The sequence below is a fragment of the Plecotus auritus genome (genome assembly GCF_963455305.1).
Source record: "Plecotus auritus genome assembly, chromosome: 4".
Taxonomy (NCBI): domain Eukaryota; kingdom Metazoa; phylum Chordata; class Mammalia; order Chiroptera; family Vespertilionidae; genus Plecotus; species Plecotus auritus.
This window is the reverse complement of record NC_137775.1, coordinates 146,696,917-146,717,052: the sequence shown is the minus strand read 5'-3', so window position 1 is coordinate 146,717,052 and position 20,136 is coordinate 146,696,917. Positions and strand designations below refer to the sequence as shown.

Genomic DNA, 20,136 nt, shown 5'->3' with positions numbered 1-20,136 from the left:
TAGCAACGTTGTTCCAGCACCCTCTGGGAGCCTTTATGTCAAATATAAATTCAGAACCCACTGTATTTAAAACACTTTGTTAGGCCTTAGCAAGGTGGCTCAGTTGGTTGGAGCATTGTCCCGTACACCAAAAGGTTGCAGGTACGATTCCCAGTCAGGGCACATACCCGAGTTTGATCTCCAGTTAGGGCACATACAGGAGGCAACCAATCCATGTTTTCTCTCGCATCGAAGTTTCTCTCTCTCTCCCTCCATCTCTCTCTCCCTCCCTCCCTCCTTTCCTCTCTCTCCAAAAAGCAATAAAAACATATCCTCAGGTGAGAAGCACTTTTTTAGTTGAGGTACAGAACACTCTTTAGCTTTCATTCTTCATTTTATTCCTGTGACAGGATGGCATGTTGACGGAGATTTAAAAATAAAATAGAATAAAAATCTAGAGGCTGGAATGGCACAGAATCACAGAGACTCACTTACAACTGACTGACATTTTCCAACTTGAGCGGCATTCTGCCTCTTTGGGTCTCAGCCACTATTTTTGCAAAAGGAAGATAATGGCATTATCTCATGGACTTACTGTAACAATTTCAGGAGCGAATACATGTGCCTGGAAGATAGAACTGAATGTGAAGGAACATTCTAATTATGTGTTGAGGGTACAACCTTGAATAACTGGTCATCTAAAGTCAGCTACACCCAGCTGTCTTTGGTACCACTGTCCTCTTCAGGATGTTCTTGTCCACCTGCAGTGTATCTGTAAAACACTTTACTAAGCCTTGGAAGTGTGGCATCCCCTTTCCATAGGCCCTCAGGTATATATCTGAAGAAAACATAGACTTTGCCTCCCAGTGTCCCCATCTAGTTGAGCAGATGGGCCCTTTGATAACGAGGATATGTTATGGCAGAGAAATATTCAAGCCGCTGGGTGAGCACAGAAAGAGAGAGGCGAATTCTTATTCTAGACCAGAAAAGCCAAAGGCTCAAGAAAATGGTCATTTTAACAGAACTGCTCTATTATCAAAGTATTATAGCTCACCAGCTGCTGTTCTCTTCATTGTACACTGTAGAACTCCTGGACCTCCCAATTCTAAGGCCAGTATTATTTCCTGTTCCTTTTCCATCTTCCTCTCCCTTTTTCCTCCCCCTCCTGCTCTTTCTCCTCTACCTCCTTCATCACAGCACAGAGAGGATCATGCCTGAATTTCTGGACTATCTTGAACCACAATGACCACTTGAACAGAGCGGAGGGCAGACTGAAAGAGGATTGACTCAAGATTAGACTTTTACAGGGGCTAACATGTCTTGTCTTCAGCTATTAGATTTGGGCCAGAGTAGACTACAGTAGATGCAGAATTAACTCTACTGTTATCCTACTAGTCAGAGAACATAGATTTGAATGTTTTTTACATTAATCCCAGGTGAATAACTAGGTGCTAGGGACAAACATAGAATTGACACTCCATGCTATCTGGGAATTAATAGTCTAGTGGGAATCAAATGAAAAATTAAATAATTTTGAGAATTCAAGAGTATTGCAAACATCTAGGTTGCTATAGAGACACCTCACAGGGAAGCTAGCCTTATCTGGAAAGGCAGAGAAGGCTACGCTAGGGAAGCGAGGTTGAAGATGAAGGATATGTAGGAATTAGCGAGGCGGCCCTGGGAGAGTATCTCCCTCTCCTGCTTGTCACCACTTTCTCAGACCTTCTTACTCATGGAGGAGAGTCTCTCCCCTCCCCACCCCCCCACTCCACACACACACACACACACACCCACACACACACTGTAGCTGACAGCATTCACAGCTGAGCAGCACTGTCAGAATGCAGTTAAAGGTGCTGCTCAAATTCTGCCACGGGTTCTCCTAGGCTCATCAGTCTGTTCCTCTGGAGTGCAGAGGGGAAGTGGATTGTGGAACCCACCCCCAGGCAGTCAGCTTCATCTCCTCAGGTTGCCTGAGGTTCTCTTTTTCAGAGACGCTGCTGCCCAGCACATCAGCCTCTCGGTTCTGGGACTCTCACCATAAATTCTCCATTCTGCCCAAGCTTAGTGTGAATTGTGCTTCTCTCACGTGCAGCTAAGTCCAGCTAATGTGGTTATATTGCTGAATGTTTGTATAGGTGAAAGTACATATTTTGAACCTAAATCTTAGCATAAGCACAGACTTAGGTTCTGTGCTTCTTGAAGTCAAAAAGAATCTTAAAAAAGCTACCTATGTTAAAATGAACTTCAAATGAGAGTAACACATTATCTACAAATATTTTACCGAGCTCTAAAGAGCACCTCTCCTAGGTTTTTGGAATTAGAAATTTATGTTCCTGAGTCTTCTTCCCACATTGTTTTACATAACAGACAATTCCTGCTATACTCTCATCGATACATTTGGAAGCCTGGCACCAAAGAATCTGAGAGAAAGCTTGTTAAGTAATACCTAGAGAAATGATGGAGACATCTGGCATTTTGGGAAGAGGCCCAGCGTGTGAGTGGGCTCAGTGGCGTGCGTGGTGTTTTTCAGAAGTGCAGGCAGTGGCCCCTCAGACAGGGAGTGGCAGCATGTTCCTGTGGCTGACACAGAGTCCGTTTATGCAACAAGGAATGATGTTGTATTCGTTTGTTGGGGTACATTAACAGAATACCACACAATGGATGGCTTACACAGTAGAAATGCATTTCCTCACAAATCTGGAAACTGAAAGTCCAAGAACAAGGTTCCCTCAGGTTTTATGTCTTTTGAGGCCTCTCTCTTTAGCTTGCAGATGGCCACCTTCTTACTGTGTCCTCCCATGGGCTTCGCTCTGTGCATGCACAGGTCTGTGTCCAACCAAATTTCCTCTTCCTATAAAGATGCCAGTCATATTGGATTAGGGCCCACCCATGTGGTTTTATTTTACCTTAATTACCTTCAGGGACCTGATCTCCAAATACAGTCATATTTAGAGGTACTGGGGATTAGGACTTCAACATACAAATTTTGGGGGAAAACAGTTTAGCTTAGCCTATAACATATATGGAAACATACTCATACTCATTTTCCTTTTAGAAAACGTCAAGAAATGTTGAGCCCTGGCTAGTGTGCTAAGTGGTTAGAGCACCTGCCCCTACACTGAAGAGTCACATGTACCTGGGTTGCAGGTTCAATTCCCAGCAGTCACCTCTGCCACTGTGATAACATCTCTACATTTTGGTCTCTTCATCAGTAAACTGAGAGAACAATATATTCTTCTTGAGGTACCATGAGAATTAAGTGAGATGTTGCTCAGGGGAATGACTGTACCAGTTTCGGGGTTGGTATGTGCTCAGTACTCATTAGCATCCTGCCTTCTCCCCCAAAAGATAGAAGCAGAAAGCTGCATTTATTCCTGTTCATGGACTAAGAGAGTGGGGGCAGTGAGTATATGCTTTTCACATTTTTATACCCAGTAGAGAATGCCAATACATCCCAAGACAGATGAAGCCAATAACCAGAAAACACAGACACATGGTTGAATTCTCTCCCTCTTTCCTATGCTTTTTCTGTTCTATGAGGGCAGAGGAGGCTCCGAAGAATAAAATCATCGATGAGCCCATCCTCCGGCATCAGTCCCATTTCTCCTGAGAACCCTTCAGATTTTATAGTATCATGGTTTCCTCCCTGTCACAAACCTAACCATAGCCCATCACATTCTAAGGTGCTCAAAATCTCTTCCATTCCTGCTGAGGGTGCCAGAATTCTTGACCGAAGCTGTTCAACCCAATAAAGGTGAGGCTTTCGCATGGGCAGAGCTGACATTTATTCAACTAACAGATGCTAAGTGCCTTCCAGGGCCAGACTCTGCTAGTCACTGGGACACACAGAACATGTGATCAGTCAATATGACATTGCATGATGTCACCTGCTCATGTCACCCAGATGTCACTGAATAAGTGACAATTTGCATAATATTTCATTAAACACCTATTAAGAAAATAACCACAGTGGATGACATAAAAAAGCCAGATCCAGAACAAAAGAATTGCAGAGCATGCAGAACAAGGTCCAATGTGGCAGGAACTGGCTGGACAGCCACACTGGCGATGCTCAGACAGCTGGGGACAAACAATTTTACTAGGATCTAAAACTTCATTTCCAACTCCCACACTTACGTTTCCATTCCTAAACAAAGAGTGAGCTAAAGAAATAAATGATGAAATATTAACCATGGACCCAAATATTTCAAGGCATGGATGGGGGGGAAAACCTAACATCTTTATCAACTGCAAATGCCAAGAGAAAACGCCAGTAGACAAGTGAAGATGAAAGTTTTTTTGAGCTTAGCATAAACATGTACAAAACTCTTAACAGCACTGGTATCAACAAATGCTTCTGTTATTGCAAAAATCATCTTCAAAAGAGCGGTGAGAAAGAGACTGACAAGCAGAACGGAGCTATTTTTTCATCTCCAAAATGGCACTTCCTGGTCCCCGGTGCTTAGCACTGCAGATGTTGCAGAACTGCGCCTGAGAGGTCTAAAATGTAATTAAAAAACACAGATTAAAGAAGTATATATATATATGTATATATATATATATCTTATCTTTCTACTTTCATATTCAGAAATATTATGGGAGAATCAGTCTGGGGGCAGTGGGAAGCTATGAAATGCCACTCCTTTTTCCTGGACATTATTGCTGGCTCACATAGGATTCCATCTAGAACAGCAAAACAAGTGTAATGTGGCAGAGGAACATGACTTGACACTAAGAAATAGCAGTGTCATGGTACTGAAATCAGGTTGAGAAAGTTGTACAAGACATAAAATGGTTCTCACTGTATCTCACGTGTCCATAGCTCTATAGCTCAACAGTCATCAGTTTTACCTGAACAAATTCACTTAGATGAATATGATTTTATAATGGTATACTAAACATTTTTACATTTGAGAATTAGATGAATTAATTTTTCTTATGTGATATAAAACTATATTATAATTTTGAGAACGCACAGAGCCATAAATGACAGGCTAGAATGTTGAGCTCGTCCCTCTGACTGCATCCATTTCCTTTTAGCTGATGGTGGCCTAGCTGCCCACTCACCATGCTGGGCACAGGCAGGCACTCCTTGTGGAACATATGCCGGCAATGGAAGACCACCATACTGAAGGGCTTGGCTGCATCTGGGGGTAGAGGACAGGAAGGGAGAAGGACTCAATGCAACAAGCAGATCAGAGACTTTAAAACCAGTCTTCTTTTTGCTCTACCCTACAATCCCCCTTCCCTTTGGCAACCATCAGCTTTCTCTCTCTATATATATATGTATACTAGTAGATCTGACTGTTTTGTTCATTCATCTGTGTGTGTGTGTGTGTGTTTTAAGATTCCACATATAAGTGAAATCATATGGTATTTTTCTTTCTTTCTGATTTACTTCATTTAGCATAATACCCTCTATATCTATCCATGTTGTCGAAAATGGAAAGATTTCATTCCTATTTATAGCTGAGTCATATTGCATTATAATACATCTTTATCCATTCACCTATTGATAGACATGTAGCTTCCATATCTTGGCTATTGTAAATAATGCTGCAATGAACATAGGGGTGCATACATCTTTTTGAACTAATGTTGTTGTTTTTTCAGATCAATACACATAAGTGGAATTGCTGGGTCGTTTGGCAGTTCTATTTTTAATGTTTTTGAGGAATCTCCATATTTTTTCCATAGTGGCTGCACCAATTTATAATCCCAATGGTGCACAAGGGTTCCCTTTTCTCCACATCTTCGCCAACACTTGTTACTTGTTGATTATTTAAAGATAGCCATTCTGACATCTGTGAGATGATATCCCGTTGTGGTTTTAATTTACATCTCCCTGATAATTAGTGATTTTCAGTATCTTTTCATATTTCTGTTGGCCATCTGCATGTCTTCTTGGGAGAAATGTCTATTCAGGTCTCTTGCCCATTTAAAAAAATGTTTTTATTGATATTTTAGATAAAGACAAAGGGAGGAGGAGTGAGAGAAATTATCGATGTGAGAAAAACACTGATTAGTTGCCTCTCATATGCACCCTGAATGGGGACCAAACCTGCAATGTGGGGGTGTGCCCTGACCGGGAATTGAACCAGTGACCTTTTGGTGCAAGGAAAGATGCTCAACCAACTGAGCCACACTGGCCAGGGCCTCTGCCCATTTTTTAATCAGACTGGTTTTCTTAGTGTTAAGTTGTATGAGTTCCTTATATATTTTAGATATGAACCCCTTACTGGATGTATCATTTGTGAATATCTTCTCCAATTCAGTAGGCTGTTTTTTTATTTTGTTGGAGTTTCCTTCACTGTGCAAAAATTTTTCAGTTTGATATAGTCCCATTTGTTAACATTTTCTTTTGTTGCCCTTACTGGAGGAGACACATCCCAAAGATACTGCTAAGAGTGATGTTAAAGAGTTTGCTACCTATGTTTTCTTCTAGGAGTTTTATGGTGTCAGCACTTTAGGTCGTTAATCCATTTGGAGTTTATTTTTATATATGGTCCAATTTCATTTTTTGCATGTTAGTTTTCCTCAACACCACTTATTTAAGAGATTGTCTTTACCCCATTGTATATTTTTGCTTCCTTTGTCGTAGACTAATTGACCATATAAGCAAGTTTATTTCTGGGATCTCTAGTTTATTCCACTGATCTATATATCTGTTTTTATGCCAATACCACACTTTTTGATTACTGTAGCTTTGTAGTACAGAATGGATCAGAAGAAAAACAATTTAAAGGAAAGGGAAAGCTACCTATAAGAAAATGTCCCACATACACACATGATTCTTCAACCTTGGAATTTAAACACCTTGATGGTAGGTCTTCATTTTATTTTGTTTTATTCTAGAGCAGTACTTCTCAAAGTACGGCCCCTGAACCAGTAGCATCAATATCACCTGGGAACTAGTTAGAAATGCAGATTCTTATGTCATACCCTGGAATGACTGAATCAGAACCTCGGTGGGTAAGACCAGCATTGTGGGTTTTACAAGCCTGTCAGCTGAGGCTAATTACTCCACAACTTGAGAATGGCACCATCAGCATGCAACTGAGTAGAGCTGTGGGCTGAAAATCTTCTCTAAACTTGATTATCCTGAAATTATATAATTTTATAAAAATCCCACTCATTAGTAACATGTATTTGGGGATTTTTTTCCCTCCTAAAATCTCACCTGATGGAAGAATAGGAGCAAGGCACGATTCACAGATGTTCTCCTCTGCAAGGAAACACACACACACGTGAGATTCCGCAATGTTTCTTGCTTCTCCTTGCTCTGTCTCTTCCCAAAGGAAGGCATACAGCTCCAATATGATTACTTCGATTTTACCCACCGTCGACCAGAATGCCTTTCATTTGAGTTCGATGCATTTTCTTCAGTAAAGACAGAGAGTCCGCCACGAGAATCTTCTTGCAGCCTTCACGAAGCAGAATCTAATGCGCACATTGTAAAAGAAATAGCATCTTAAAAAGACTGTACAGTTGGGGGAGAGGGAGCCTCTTACTGGGGATTCAGAAAATCGCTTTCTTTAAAATACTTCCAAGAGGCACTCACTGGCTCCCTGCTCTCAGTACCCTCTTCCCTCCAAGCCACTGCCAGACCCACCTTTCCAGCCTCCATTCAGTCATGACTGAAGTTTTTCTTATGGACATACCGTGGTGCCTGTAGTGCTTGTGGAATCAAATACCAAGCCAAAGTCTGGCGCAGAAGGCCCTCTATTAACTACCCCTATTGTTGTCTCATAGGTCTTCCTAAAACAGACTCTCTCTGGCAGAGCTTGGCCCCTACGTGACTTGGTCATTCCAAACCCCAGGTCATTCCAATAGCCCAGGATGGAAAACGTGCTATTCCAAAATAATTTATTTCATAAATCCATCTACTTCCTGCACAAATATTTCACTGTTCTGAGTCTCTACTATGTATTAGGCAGAAGAAATGGAGCAATAAATTAAACAGATGTGATCTCTGTCCTTAAACCCGCTCAGGGTGCAAACCATTTAGCAATTAATGTGATGTGTAAGTGTAATTGATTATATTAATTCAAATTTGGTGATTCTGAAAGGTCTGGCAACTGAAAACCAACCACAGATTAATATATTCTGTCACAAGACTCACTTTCTTACCTTCTTCCCAGTGCTGTACTCTTTGCTTATGCGTTTTTCCTGTTAGTCACAGGCTTACTTATTTCCCCTCTCTCTGCCTGGAGAATTACAGAGCTAACCCTTCAGCAGCCTCCGAAGTGAGGATGCACGTAGCAGAGGTCAAATGCCTGTTTTGATTGATAGTGACTTTGTTTCAGAGCCGGGAAGACAAAACTGCCCACCTGCTTTTAAGCAGGTAAGAGGCAACCTACCTTACCTTTCAAACCCATTCTGCTGGACACAGTGTGCGTTTCCAACCTATTCTGGGTTTTCTTAGGTATTTCATTAGAAATTAAGAGAGGCTGTGTGACAAGCCAGATGACATTTTCCTCAAGCCAGATGACACTTTCACAAAAACTCGCTGCTTTTCCAAGAGGGAGACACTCAAGGCCTGAAGGGCAGAGGGTCTGGTGCAGTGCCTGTGGCTTCCCAACGTGCTTCTGTGCACGGTCCATGCGCTGCCGTGGAAACCCACATGATGACGACATTGCCGCCTCACTGCGGTCCAGCTCCGCATCACAGCGTTTTCCTTTCTTGTTTTCAGGACACAGGGAAGGGAAGGAGGGAGTGACCGACTTGGTCCTCCATCCCCAGTCGTCTGCAATACCAGGTGCTCCTCTCAAACCCTACAGAGCCCTGGCGCAGGGTGAATGCAGCCAGAGGACTTTCCCCTAATTATATGAAGGCTAATATTCAAGAAAACAAACCTGATGTCCAGATTAAAGTTTTACACCCGCCATGTCCAGTATCCGTGAACAGGAAATAACCAATGGTAATACCATTTCTACATTAACTGAGGCACTGGGTTGGATTTTTCAGATTCATTTAAAAAAAGACATTAAAACTTTGACATCATTAAAGCAGAAAAAATAAACACAGTAAGAAAGATAGCTGAGAAATACTCATGTAAGTAAACTTTAAGAAAATTTATAAGCAAACATTATAAAGCTCCTTAGCCTCGAATACCAAAATAAAAATTTAAGGAAAAGTGTCAATCACTGTATCTTTGGTAAAATGTTTCAGAAAGAGCTAGGTGGCTGTGTTAAGTCTATTGCATGAATAATACAGGAGAAGGGTAGACCTGGCAGTCTAGACTTTCTTAAGGATAGAGCTACAAAGAACATTCTTGCACAGATCTTTTGTGGACCTGCTTTTTACCTTTAGAGTAAATAGTTAGTAGAGAAATTGCTGTCATGGAGTAGATGTTTAATTTTTTAAGTAACTGTCAATTGGTGGTTATACCATTTTACATTTCCACATATTAAGCTTTGATATATCTACTCTCCTTTGATAAATCTACTCTCCTTATTCTTCTTGGATAATCTTAGCCTCTTACTTTTTATATATAACTAGAGACCTGGGTGGGGTCTCTCGGCCTGGCCTGCGGACATCCCCCGAGGGGACCTGGATTGCGAGAGGGTGCAGGCCAGGCCGAGGGACCCCACCGGTGCATGATGGGAGCTGGGGAGGGACCACAGGAGGTTGGCTTTAGGGCATTTACGGCCTGTCTTGCCCAGTCCTGCCCAGCTGGCCACCTTCTAATTAATTTCCTTTCAATGTGCACGAATCCGTGCACCAGGTCACTAGTATACGTATAAGAAGCCCATAATCTAGAAGCTGTGTCTGCTACTCCAGAGGGCTACCATAGCAACAACATCCCCTTTCTACTTTGGGTTTGCTCTCAGTGTTTCCTGGCACCTGTTCATGTCTCTGTTGGGATCAGCTATGAAATGAAAAGAAATTCTCTTTTAATATCCTAGTTAACATTCTTTTTTAACACTAAGGGAATATTCAATTTAGTCTATCATGTATCCAAAAGCTAAAGCTTCTCAGGTTTAGAAAAATTAATTTCTAGTTTATATACTGTTGACCATGTTAAGCAAAGCAAATACCTATCAACATAGAATACATCTATATTTACTCTCTTTTAAATCTATTATACTTGAATTCTTAAAATCTTAGTCTTTATCACTGACCTTGACATTTGGTCAAATGAACTTTTATTTCTTATTGACTTTAGATGTTAAAATTTTAATTAGGTCTACAAGGACTTTCTTTTTTTATGGTCATGCTGGCTGTTTCCCCATATCTTCTTCTCAGACTTTACAGAATTTGCAAATACATTTTGTGACATTTTTCAGAGTATTTGTAGGCTACATAAGTTAAGCTGAGAAGTTTTAAGGATCATCACCTCTCTCCCCCCAAAGTAGTCTTTGTTTTCCAAAGGATGCCTACTGGCCTTTCAAAGATCAAGTCATTCTCTGCTCAGCAAAATCTTTCTTGCCTATTTCCTCCTGTTTTATCTTGGTTTCCTATTTTATTCTCTGTGTAGGGAAGCCTCTGATATTACTTTCAGAAATTAAAATCAGTTTGAAACTCCTTTACGGTGTCATCTAGAAAATGTCTCCACTTGGTCAATAAGACAATATCATTATTAATCTTTGCTTTGTAATCTATATCTCATATTAGAGTTTCACTAAGCCAAGTAAACCACTGCCTAATCTTTTCTTTCCTCAACTTCATAATGGCATCAGTTCCCATCTCAAAAAACATTTGTAGGCATTGTTTACTAAGTACAATAATATCTTTCAAACATTCATTTTCTTTATAGGACTTTCCATTATTTTTTCAAGGTTATTCAAATCAATGGGCCACACATCCTTCTCTACCACTTGTTATCTTAATATTACATTTCCCTCCATAATTCTAAGTTTTCCTAAATTCTATGTTTTATTAACATTACCTTTATCCTTTGTCTTCATCATTTTCAAGACAACCAGTTGTAGCTTCTACAATCAATTTGTTACCAGCATACCTTGTTCTATTGGGTCATCTGCAAACCTCCAAATAAATAAATACCTGTATATCTTGGAGCTTTTTGCAGAACAGGTCCTCCACCTCTTTGCCTTAACCCATTTTTCTCCCAGTATCCTGATTTCCCACAAGCCCTCCTGAGTGAAGGCTCTTTGTTTTCTCACATCCTGCCTTCAAGAAACCTCTTCTCCTTTAAAGTTGTGTTGTCCAGGAATACCAGTCACCTGTGGCTGCGAGACTACCCTCACCGATCACTGGGAACGACGGAGCCTGGCTGACAGCCCCCGGCTCCCTCTTCTCAGTGTGCTCTCACATTTTCTCCACTAATTTCACTCCAGTGATCTCTACCTTCACCCCACTTTTGGAACATGTTCACAATGACTCCTTCGGAAACTTAATGTAATAATATCCCACTCCCTGGCTCTTGTCCCTCCAGCTCTGTCACTCCTTTACATTTCTCACATCCATCTTCCTCAGTGTCTTCTCCTTCTCACCATGTCTCTTTTTTTTTTCTTTTAAATAATTCTATTGATTTTTAGAGAGAGAGGAAGAGAGAAAGAGAAACATCCCTGTGAGAGCAGAACATTGATCTGCTGCGTCCTGCATGCCCCCTACTGGGGACTGAGCCTGAAACCTGAGTATGTGCCCTGACCAGGAATCGAACCAGCAACCTTTTGGTGCCCAGTATGACACCTATCCAACCGAGCCACACTGTCCAGGGCTCACCCTGCCTTTTTTTCTGACTGAGGCCACCACCTGAATTTAGCAGGCACCCCACTTGCACCCTTCATAGTGACTACAGGCCCCACAAATCCTCATCATGATCCTCCCCTCTCCTTATTTATCCTGATAACCACTTCTCTTCCCCCAACCCCAACCTTAGCTTCCCACTCTACCTGAAAAATTCTCTACGCGTCCAGGAAAGCAATTTCATCCATATTATAACAAAAACTCAGTTTAAAATAAAGTAGGCAAAGAGTAGTCTGAATTGCTAAAGAAACGTGCTTTAAATAGTTTAAAGTTCTATGGAAGCTACCAGCATTCTAAAAAATACTAATTATTACAGAGTCCTTTTAAAGAAACGATTAGGATGCTATGAAATTAGCATATACATTATTTATATGAAAATAAATAACAAATTGTAAATTATTATAGATAATAAAATTGTTACTTTTCTAGAAAACAGATACAATGTTAAATAAAATCCTGTATTTAACATGTTTCAGGTAATAGGATACTAAGTGGCTTCAAGGAAATTATCAAACTCTTTGAAAAATATTTCTTTATTCTCCCAAGTGGACATAATATTCATTCTACTCAAAAATGGTTTGGGTGGTCTGATCTAATGGTCATGGCAACTACTTCCTCCCGAGTGCCGTGCTGTATTTACCACACAAATGTAAGAATATCTGTTCTTCAATAAGAGACAACTTGGGGTGGTTAAATATTAGATGGCTTCCATAAAGGGTGGTATTTCTAATTTCGCCATTTGAACAATTTTCCAAGTAAACTGTTCAAAACAGACTGTAACTATAAAATTAAATTATTCGACTAATATTTAAAATAAACCCTAGAAATTATCCTGTAGTCAGTCAAATCACTCAGCATACTTATTTATCTACAAAAGGATACTTACTTGTAAATTGTAGTCTTGCAGAATTTTAACCAAGGAATCTCTCAAATTGGGAATCTCCATTCCTTCCTTGATACGGTGAATCAGTAGAATTGGGTCAACATGCGTGCCAATGTTGTTTAACAAGCCAGTAATAAACGCTACAAAATACCACAGAAAGCAATTAACATATAAGCAATGTATATTACGTAATTTTAAGCCAAAACAACTCAAAGAAAAAAAAATGTCCTTCAAATTTGAATTTGCAAACTCTCAAGAACTAATCTTCCTTTACTTTCCTCATGACATAAAGAAGCAGCTAAATATGGAGAATTTAAAACAGAGAACAAATGATTACTTCAGAATATAATTTCTGATGTTAACAGGGTGCAACAAATATTTATTGAGAATTTGCTACGGCTCAATTATTATACACTTCTCACCGATATTCTGCAAGGTAGGAGTGTTATTTGTCCCTATTTTACAGAAACGAGAAATGAAGTGATTAATCTATCCAGGATCACACAGCCAGCGAGTTTTAAACCCAAATTCAAAACTAAGCCAGACCCAAGTCCACGATGTGTTACATTACACCCACTTTGCTCCCTTTAGGATCCTTAAAAAACTACTTTGTCATGCTAACATTATCATCTTATTTAAAAGACAATCATAACAGCAATTTCTAGACCTTGAAAATTCTGAAATAGATAAGCCTTCTACCAAAAAATAAAGAGAAGGGAGGAGATTTTAAACCACTATTGCTGCTAGTTTCTGAATCATTTCTTTTTCCTTCAAAGAACTTGGGTTATTGTTAGGTGACTGCTTTTCTTTCCAAGATAGGAGACCCAACTCGATAGTCAAGCAGAGGGCCAATCAGTAAATTCCTGGTGCAGTAGGTAAAAATACGCTTCCTGGGGACACAGTTAATATTACCAGGTTAACCACTTGCTCTTTAACACATCCAGGTAACTCAAAGTGATGGGGGTCCAGGCTGCGCTGCACAGGACTGGTATTGGAAAGCGTTTCAGTGTGCCTGGCCTATCTTTATTATAGATCCTTGACCATATTTTTAACTCAATGTGTCTTGAGATAATTCTTACTCTAGACATAACTGGCTATATTGAGAGAAAAAAGTTATGATCGCAGATGGTTTTTCTGCTTACGTGGTTTGTCGATGGAATATAAAATCAGGTCTTCCCAGAGCTCTCCATCATCTTGCTCCTTGGCAAATTCAATTGCTTTATCAACATCGTGTAATTCCTCCATGATCATCTTCAGGGCACTTCGGCTATTACCCATTCGGCCTAGCAAAGATGTGAGAAATACTTCATTCAGGACATTTTAATAAAACATTGTTAAAAAAATAGCATATCTCTTAATTTATTCACCCAGTTGTTTTTTTAAAAATATATTTTATTGATTTTTTACAGAGAGGAAGGGAGAGGGATAGAGAGTTAGAAACATCGATGAGAGAGAAACATCGATCAGCTGCCTCCTGCATGGCCCCTACTGGGGATGTGCCCGCAACCAAGGTACATGCCCTTGACCGGAATCGAACCTGGGACCCTTCAGTCCGCAGGCCGATGCTCTATCCACTGTGCCAAACCAGTTAGGGCAGTGGTCGGCAAACTCATTAGTCAACAGAGCCAAATATCAACTATTGAAATTTCTTTTGAGAGCTAAATTTTTTAAACTTAAACTTCTTCTAACACCACTTCTCCAAAATAGACTCGCCCAGGCCGTGGTATTTTGTGGAAGAGCCACACTCAAGGAGCCAAAGAGCTGCATGTGGCTCGTGAGCCGCAGTTTGCCGACCACTGGGTTAGGGCTATTCACCCAGTTTTAAAGCTAACACAAAAGCATATTTTCCTATGTGACATTCGCATAACATAATAAATGTCTCATATTTGCTAGGTGTCTACTATGTTCTGAGCACTCATTTAAGTGCTTCACATGAATTACATCATTTCATTATCACTAAAGTCTATGAGATATGTTACACTAATATTTCTATTTTATAGAAGAGGACACAGATATGTTTCTACTGAACAGCAGATCTGGAATCCAAACCCAGGTCTGTCAGATGTTGACTTGCTTCTCACAGGCCTGTATTTGAACCCCTCATACCCACGTACAATTAAGACTTTTAAAGGGTTGGGTAAGGAAAAGTGAAGAAATTAAACATAAACAAAAAAGAAAACAAAACAAAACAAAAAAAACCCCAAACAACCTCATAGGTATGGTAATTACCAGAAGTGAAAGGGTTGGGGGAAGGTGAAAGAGGGGATAAATGGTGATGGAAGGAGACTTGACTTGGGGTGGTTAACACACAACACAACATACAGATGATGTATAATAGAATTGTACACCTGAAACTTATATAATTTTATTGACTAACTAGAGGCCTGGTGCACGAAATTTGTGCACGAGTGGAGGTCCCTAGGCCTGGCTGGCGATTAGGGCCAATCAGGGCCAGGCTTATTGTGGCCTGAAGGCCCCCATGGGGGCTGGCCGGCTGGGGGAGGGACTGAAGGGAGGTTTGCCAGCCAGGGGGAGGGGCTGTGGGAAGTTTCGATCCCCAGTTTGGAATATGCAGGAGGCAGCTGATCAATGATTCTCTATCATTTTTATGTTTCTATCTCTATTTCCCTCTCCAAAATCAATCAAATATATATTTTTAAAATGCAAGGTTTTTAGAGGAAGAAAGGTAGGGCAAGGGAGCTGTTGACAGGGGGACATTTGAGATCTTGCTCACATTTCAGATAGGATAACATAAGGTGGTCCTCAGGGGGTGACAGGTGAGGAGTGGCAGTGGGTGGAGCAGGGCACTGTGGCTGAGGAACGGGCTGTAATGACTGAGAATGTCTGTGACAGTGACACCGAGCATGTGTTGGGGCCAACGCTGGGACCATTCGTCCCCAAGAGGTTTTGATTCTGGATGGGAGGAGAAACACTGAGATCAGTGGGCCTTTCTTGGCCTAGAAGATGATGCAGGAGGCAGGAGCAGGCTGCCCTGCTTCCCTAACAATGTAAACACTCAATGTAAGTGGATATGGATGCTAGTCACACGGCCAAATCAATGCCCAGCCAGCCTGTGGCTGTGTTCTGCCACTCTCTGGCTGTGCTGCAGTGCTATTGGCTGGGGAGGCCAAAGCCACGCCCCCGAGCACACATAGTATACAAAGGGGTGGGCAGGAAGCTGAAAGCCGAATTGACACAGGGCAGCACAGCCGGCAGTGCTGTGTCCGCCATGGAGCAGCAGTCAGAACGACCGGCTTTAGAGTCGAAGGGGCTGCGCTTCCTGCACATCACTGGTGAGTCACTGCAAGCGGCGGGACCGAGGGGCAGGGGGTGAAGTGGGGGGGCCACTGCCATGGTCAATGCGTGGTCCTCTGCTGTGTCCAGCCAGGCCAGGCGCAGCCTGGGGAGGCCTTTCCCTCCTGGAGCCGCTTTTCTTTTTTCCAAAAAAATTTTTTTATTGGAAAGTGAGCTCTGGGCTTGCAGTTCCTGGGATCCCTGGGCCATAGGGTGCGCCTCCAGGCCTTGCTAAGCCCCCCTCCCCCTCCTCCTGCGTTGAGCATCTGCCTCCTGGTGGTCAGTGTGCATCATAGTGACTGGTTGTTCTAGTTGTTCCGCCATAATGGTCGCTTAGGCTTATATATATGTACTAGAGGCCCGGTGCACGAAATGTGTGCACTGGGAATGGGAGGGTCCTTCAGACTGGCCTGTGTCCTCTCGCAGTCTGGGACCCCTTGCTCCTTACCACCTGCCTGCTCGCTGCTCCTTAGCGCTGCTGCAGAGGTGGGAGAGGCTCCTGCCAATGCTGCTGCGCTCACCAGCTATGAGCCCGGCTTCTGGCTGAGCGGTGCTCTCCCTGTGGGAGCGCAGTGACCACCAGGGGGCAGCTCCCGTGTTGAGCATCTGCCCCCTGTTGGTCAGTGTGCATCAGAGCGACCGGTCGTACTGGTCGTTCCACCGTAATGGTCGCTTAGGCTTTTATTATATAGAAGATAGAGGTCACCCCATTAAATTAAGTAAATAAATAAATAAAGGCCTTGGAGTCATTCTGCCTCTTAGGCAGCTTTGCATATTGCTCTTCCGATACACTGTGTGCCAACCACAACCACAATGATCAGACCGCGACCTCATTTTCCTTCTCTTCCAAGTTCAGGGGAAACACTTTCAGTAACTCCCATGAAATAAGTCTTTACCAACTATGCTTCAATTTGATTATCTTTATACACTTTGCTCATTCATTTATTGGCATTTTAATGGTTTTGTTATCAATTTCCATGAGTTTTTAATAGAATCCATGTAGAAAGCTTTACTCAGAGCAAGGACAGCCACTGCCTGGCTGTGGGCAATTGCCCTTACCCTTGCCCTTGGCCTGCGGCAAGAGCTAGTAATGGATCTTGAGTCCTTCTCACTCTGGGAAGCCATTATTAAAGCAAACAGCTGGTCTGTGAGTAAAATTACATCCCATTTGTTATATTTTCTATAGCATTTTGCTTTTCCTACAAATATTCCCACAGTTTATATCTTTAAAAATGGTTAATTTTTAAAAATGTGTATATGAATTTTAAGTTTTTACAACTTAAAAAGGATACTATGCTTCCCTTATAAGTTCTCTACTGCTTCTAAGACAACTGAAAGGTGGAAATAGGAGCCAGAGGACCAGGGACAACTGACAGCTAGATCATATTACAAACTCTCCCTCTCTTTTGAAAACTATGATATTCAATTGCATTTCCTCCATTATTTAGAGTGTGATTTAATGAACATTATTTTCTATCAAGATGGTGGTAATATAAGCTGATGTGTTTGTTTGTTACACAATACTAATATGATACCTCAACAGCATTTATTAAATAACTCTTCCTTCTCTATTGAGCTGTGAAGCCTCCTTTTTCATGTATTAAATTCTTATACAAAGAGGTTTTAACCTCTATATTACTTTGCTCTAAGACCTATGCCAATTCTTAGACAATTTATATCACATTTTCACCCCGTTTCTTAGTTTATGGGGACCAAAATGAGTGAAAACTACTTACTTAGAAGATAAACGGTCTCTTCTACAAAGTTTCTCTGGTGACAGATCTCAAGAGCCTTCAAATAAAGCAGGACAAAAAATGTTACCATGGGTTACCAGACAAGAACAAATATTAATAGAATCCCTTAAACACACAATTTGAAAGAATTTTTCCATTGCATCACTTTAAAAAAACAAAGCAAACAAACAAAAACACAACTCTCCTTAGGTTTGCTGGTGTCTGGATCCATTTATCTCTCAGAGAGGTACTGGTCCCTATACAATTCAACTGGTAACACAGGTGTGGGCACAAGTAGGTTTAGAGTTGTGAGTATGCAAAGCAGAGTTTAATCTTTTTAAAAAATATATGTTTTTATTGATTTTCACACAGAGGAAGGGAGAGGGGGAGAGAGAGGAACACCAATAATGAGAGGGAATTAGCAACTGGCTGCCTCCTGCACACCCCCTACTGGGGATCAAGCCATTGTCTTGACCAGATTGAACTGTGACGACCTGGAGTTTATTCTTTTTTTAAAAAAATACATTTCTTTATTGATTTCGGAGAGGGAGAAGGAGAGAGAGATAGAAACATCAATGATGAAAGAGAATCATTGATCAGCTGCCTCCTGCACACCCCGCTCTGGGGATTGAGCCTGCAACCCCAGGCATGTGCCCTTGGCCGGAATCGAACCTGGGACCCTTCAGTCTGCAGGCTGACGCTCTATCCACTGAGCCAAGCCGGCCAGGGCCAAAGTTTATTCTTGTATTATTGTTTATTAATTATTGTATTATATATTTATGTTACAACTGTAAACTGACTTTTGCTCATCCCTATATTTGAGACAACTTAGAGCATTTCATGGGTAAAGGCAGAAAGCAAGATGCTGAAAGGCCCCTTCCCACCAAGCTTTCTCGCTTTCTGCTGCTTAGGTTCCTTCACAGCACTGCCGTTCCCAACTGATCCACTGTCCTTGGTTGAGCTGTTTCCCTCCACGGGATGCAGCTGCATGAAAGGATGCTGCTCACTGTGCACGTCCTCAGTACTGAGTGCACATCACAGCTCAGTAAACATTTGTTACATAAATAAGTAAGTACCGGGAATATTTCTATTGCCAGCTCACAGGGTTTAAAATAACTCTGTTCAAGGATCTGTCAAAAGTGAGAGAAAAAACACATCTAACAATCAAGAAGGAGGAGATCAAGTGAAGAAATGAAGGACTACACAGATGATAGTGTAAAAAAACAACACCAATACGTGCTTATAAACAATTCAATCATCTAAATGAATGGACACAAATTTACTATACACTCTGCTAGGCACTAGAGAGTCATTGGATGGAGATGCAACAATGATAGAAACACAAATGCTGATGATGGTGATGACACGTAAAAGAAAGGTGAGGAGGAGATGGAGGTGACCCAGTAGAAGGGAGCGTGACAGAGAAGTGAGAACACAGAATCTCATGACCAGGGGAGCATGAATAGAGGGCCATGTGCATCAATACAGGACCCGAGTTCCAGTGTGGCCCTTCAGAGGGGCATCTGAACGGGTGCCCTCACTCACATGCCTACTAAGGACCCTTCTTATTTTGTTACTCTGCTTAAAGTTGAGAATCTTTACTGTGGCCTCGGAAGCCCCGTCTTTCTGTGCAGTAACACCTCACACCCTGCTCATCTCTCTACCATTGCCCCTCAGCCTGGAGGGCTGCCCTCCCACTCCACTCTCCACCCCTGGCAAGTCCTTCAGGTAAAAGCCTCCTTGGACCCACACCACGCCAGATCCCAGGCGCTTACTCTCACTGCACCTGCACACGTCGGGCTCATAGGTGTACAATAAATATTCTTTCAATAAATGAAAAGGTTTCAGGAGGAAGATTATTGGGTTGCACAGTTAGAGCAGTCAGTCAAAAACAACCAGCCAAGGTTACTTTAAAAACCAAAACCAAGGAGGTAAAAAGAACAGCTCAAGTTCTTTAGCTCTTCCGGCTCAATGGTCCATCTTGGGAAATGACAGCAGGAGATAGTTTTGACATTTTGATTTCTGACTTTAAATTTTTTGAGTAAAATATATATTTAAATCTTGTCCATGGTTGGAGATTAACAACTAAAAGGGAAGAAAAAATGCTGACCATAGAGATCAATGATGTAGGTGAGGGAAACCAAAATGAAATATAAAAAAGGGGAAAAAACAAATAACACCTTATTGTGGAATGGCAATGACATTAGGATGGCATTTTAAAGTACACAAATCATTTAAGTGAGGAAATGAGAAGACCTGAAGGTCACAAAGAAGAAGAAACACTATTAATTCAATTTATCACAGGATTCCTTTAAAAGTTACATGGCAGAGATAACTAGTTGTCCCCCAATGTCTTTTACTCATTTCTTCTACAGTAGTAAGATTTCAGGTGGGGAACTGCCCAGAATTTTTTAAAAAATCTCCAAGCCGCAGCAAATTTTTTGACTCGAGGGCCACAATGGGTTCTTAAAACTGGACCGGAGGGCCGGAACAAAAGCATGGATGGAGTGTTTGTGTGAACTAATATAAATT

At 41.4% G+C, this 20,136-nt stretch overlaps 1 protein-coding gene across 2 annotated transcripts in view; it reads right to left on the bottom strand.

Annotated features, from left to right (window-relative positions):
* Positions 1-2,580: 2,580 nt before the first annotated feature.
* Positions 2,581-20,136, bottom strand: part of VPS41 (VPS41 subunit of HOPS complex) — a 141,749-nt gene continuing 124,193 nt past the window's right edge. Inside the window, exons 23-29 of one of the 2 annotated variants that reach the window (XM_080665764.1) lie at positions 17,608-17,662; positions 13,720-13,860; positions 12,581-12,717; positions 7,323-7,422; positions 7,163-7,207; positions 5,050-5,129; positions 2,581-4,482 (exon numbers count right to left, since the gene is read on the bottom strand). In XM_080665764.1, coding sequence (XP_080521890.1) covers positions 4,402-4,482; positions 5,050-5,129; positions 7,163-7,207; positions 7,323-7,422; positions 12,581-12,717; positions 13,720-13,860; positions 17,608-17,662 — 639 coding nt within the window. In that variant the 3' untranslated portion in view covers positions 2,581-4,401. The remainder of the gene's footprint in view (positions 4,483-5,049; positions 5,130-7,162; positions 7,208-7,322; positions 7,423-12,580; positions 12,718-13,719; positions 13,861-17,607; positions 17,663-20,136) is intronic. The other variant, XM_080665765.1, reaches the window with a different exon arrangement.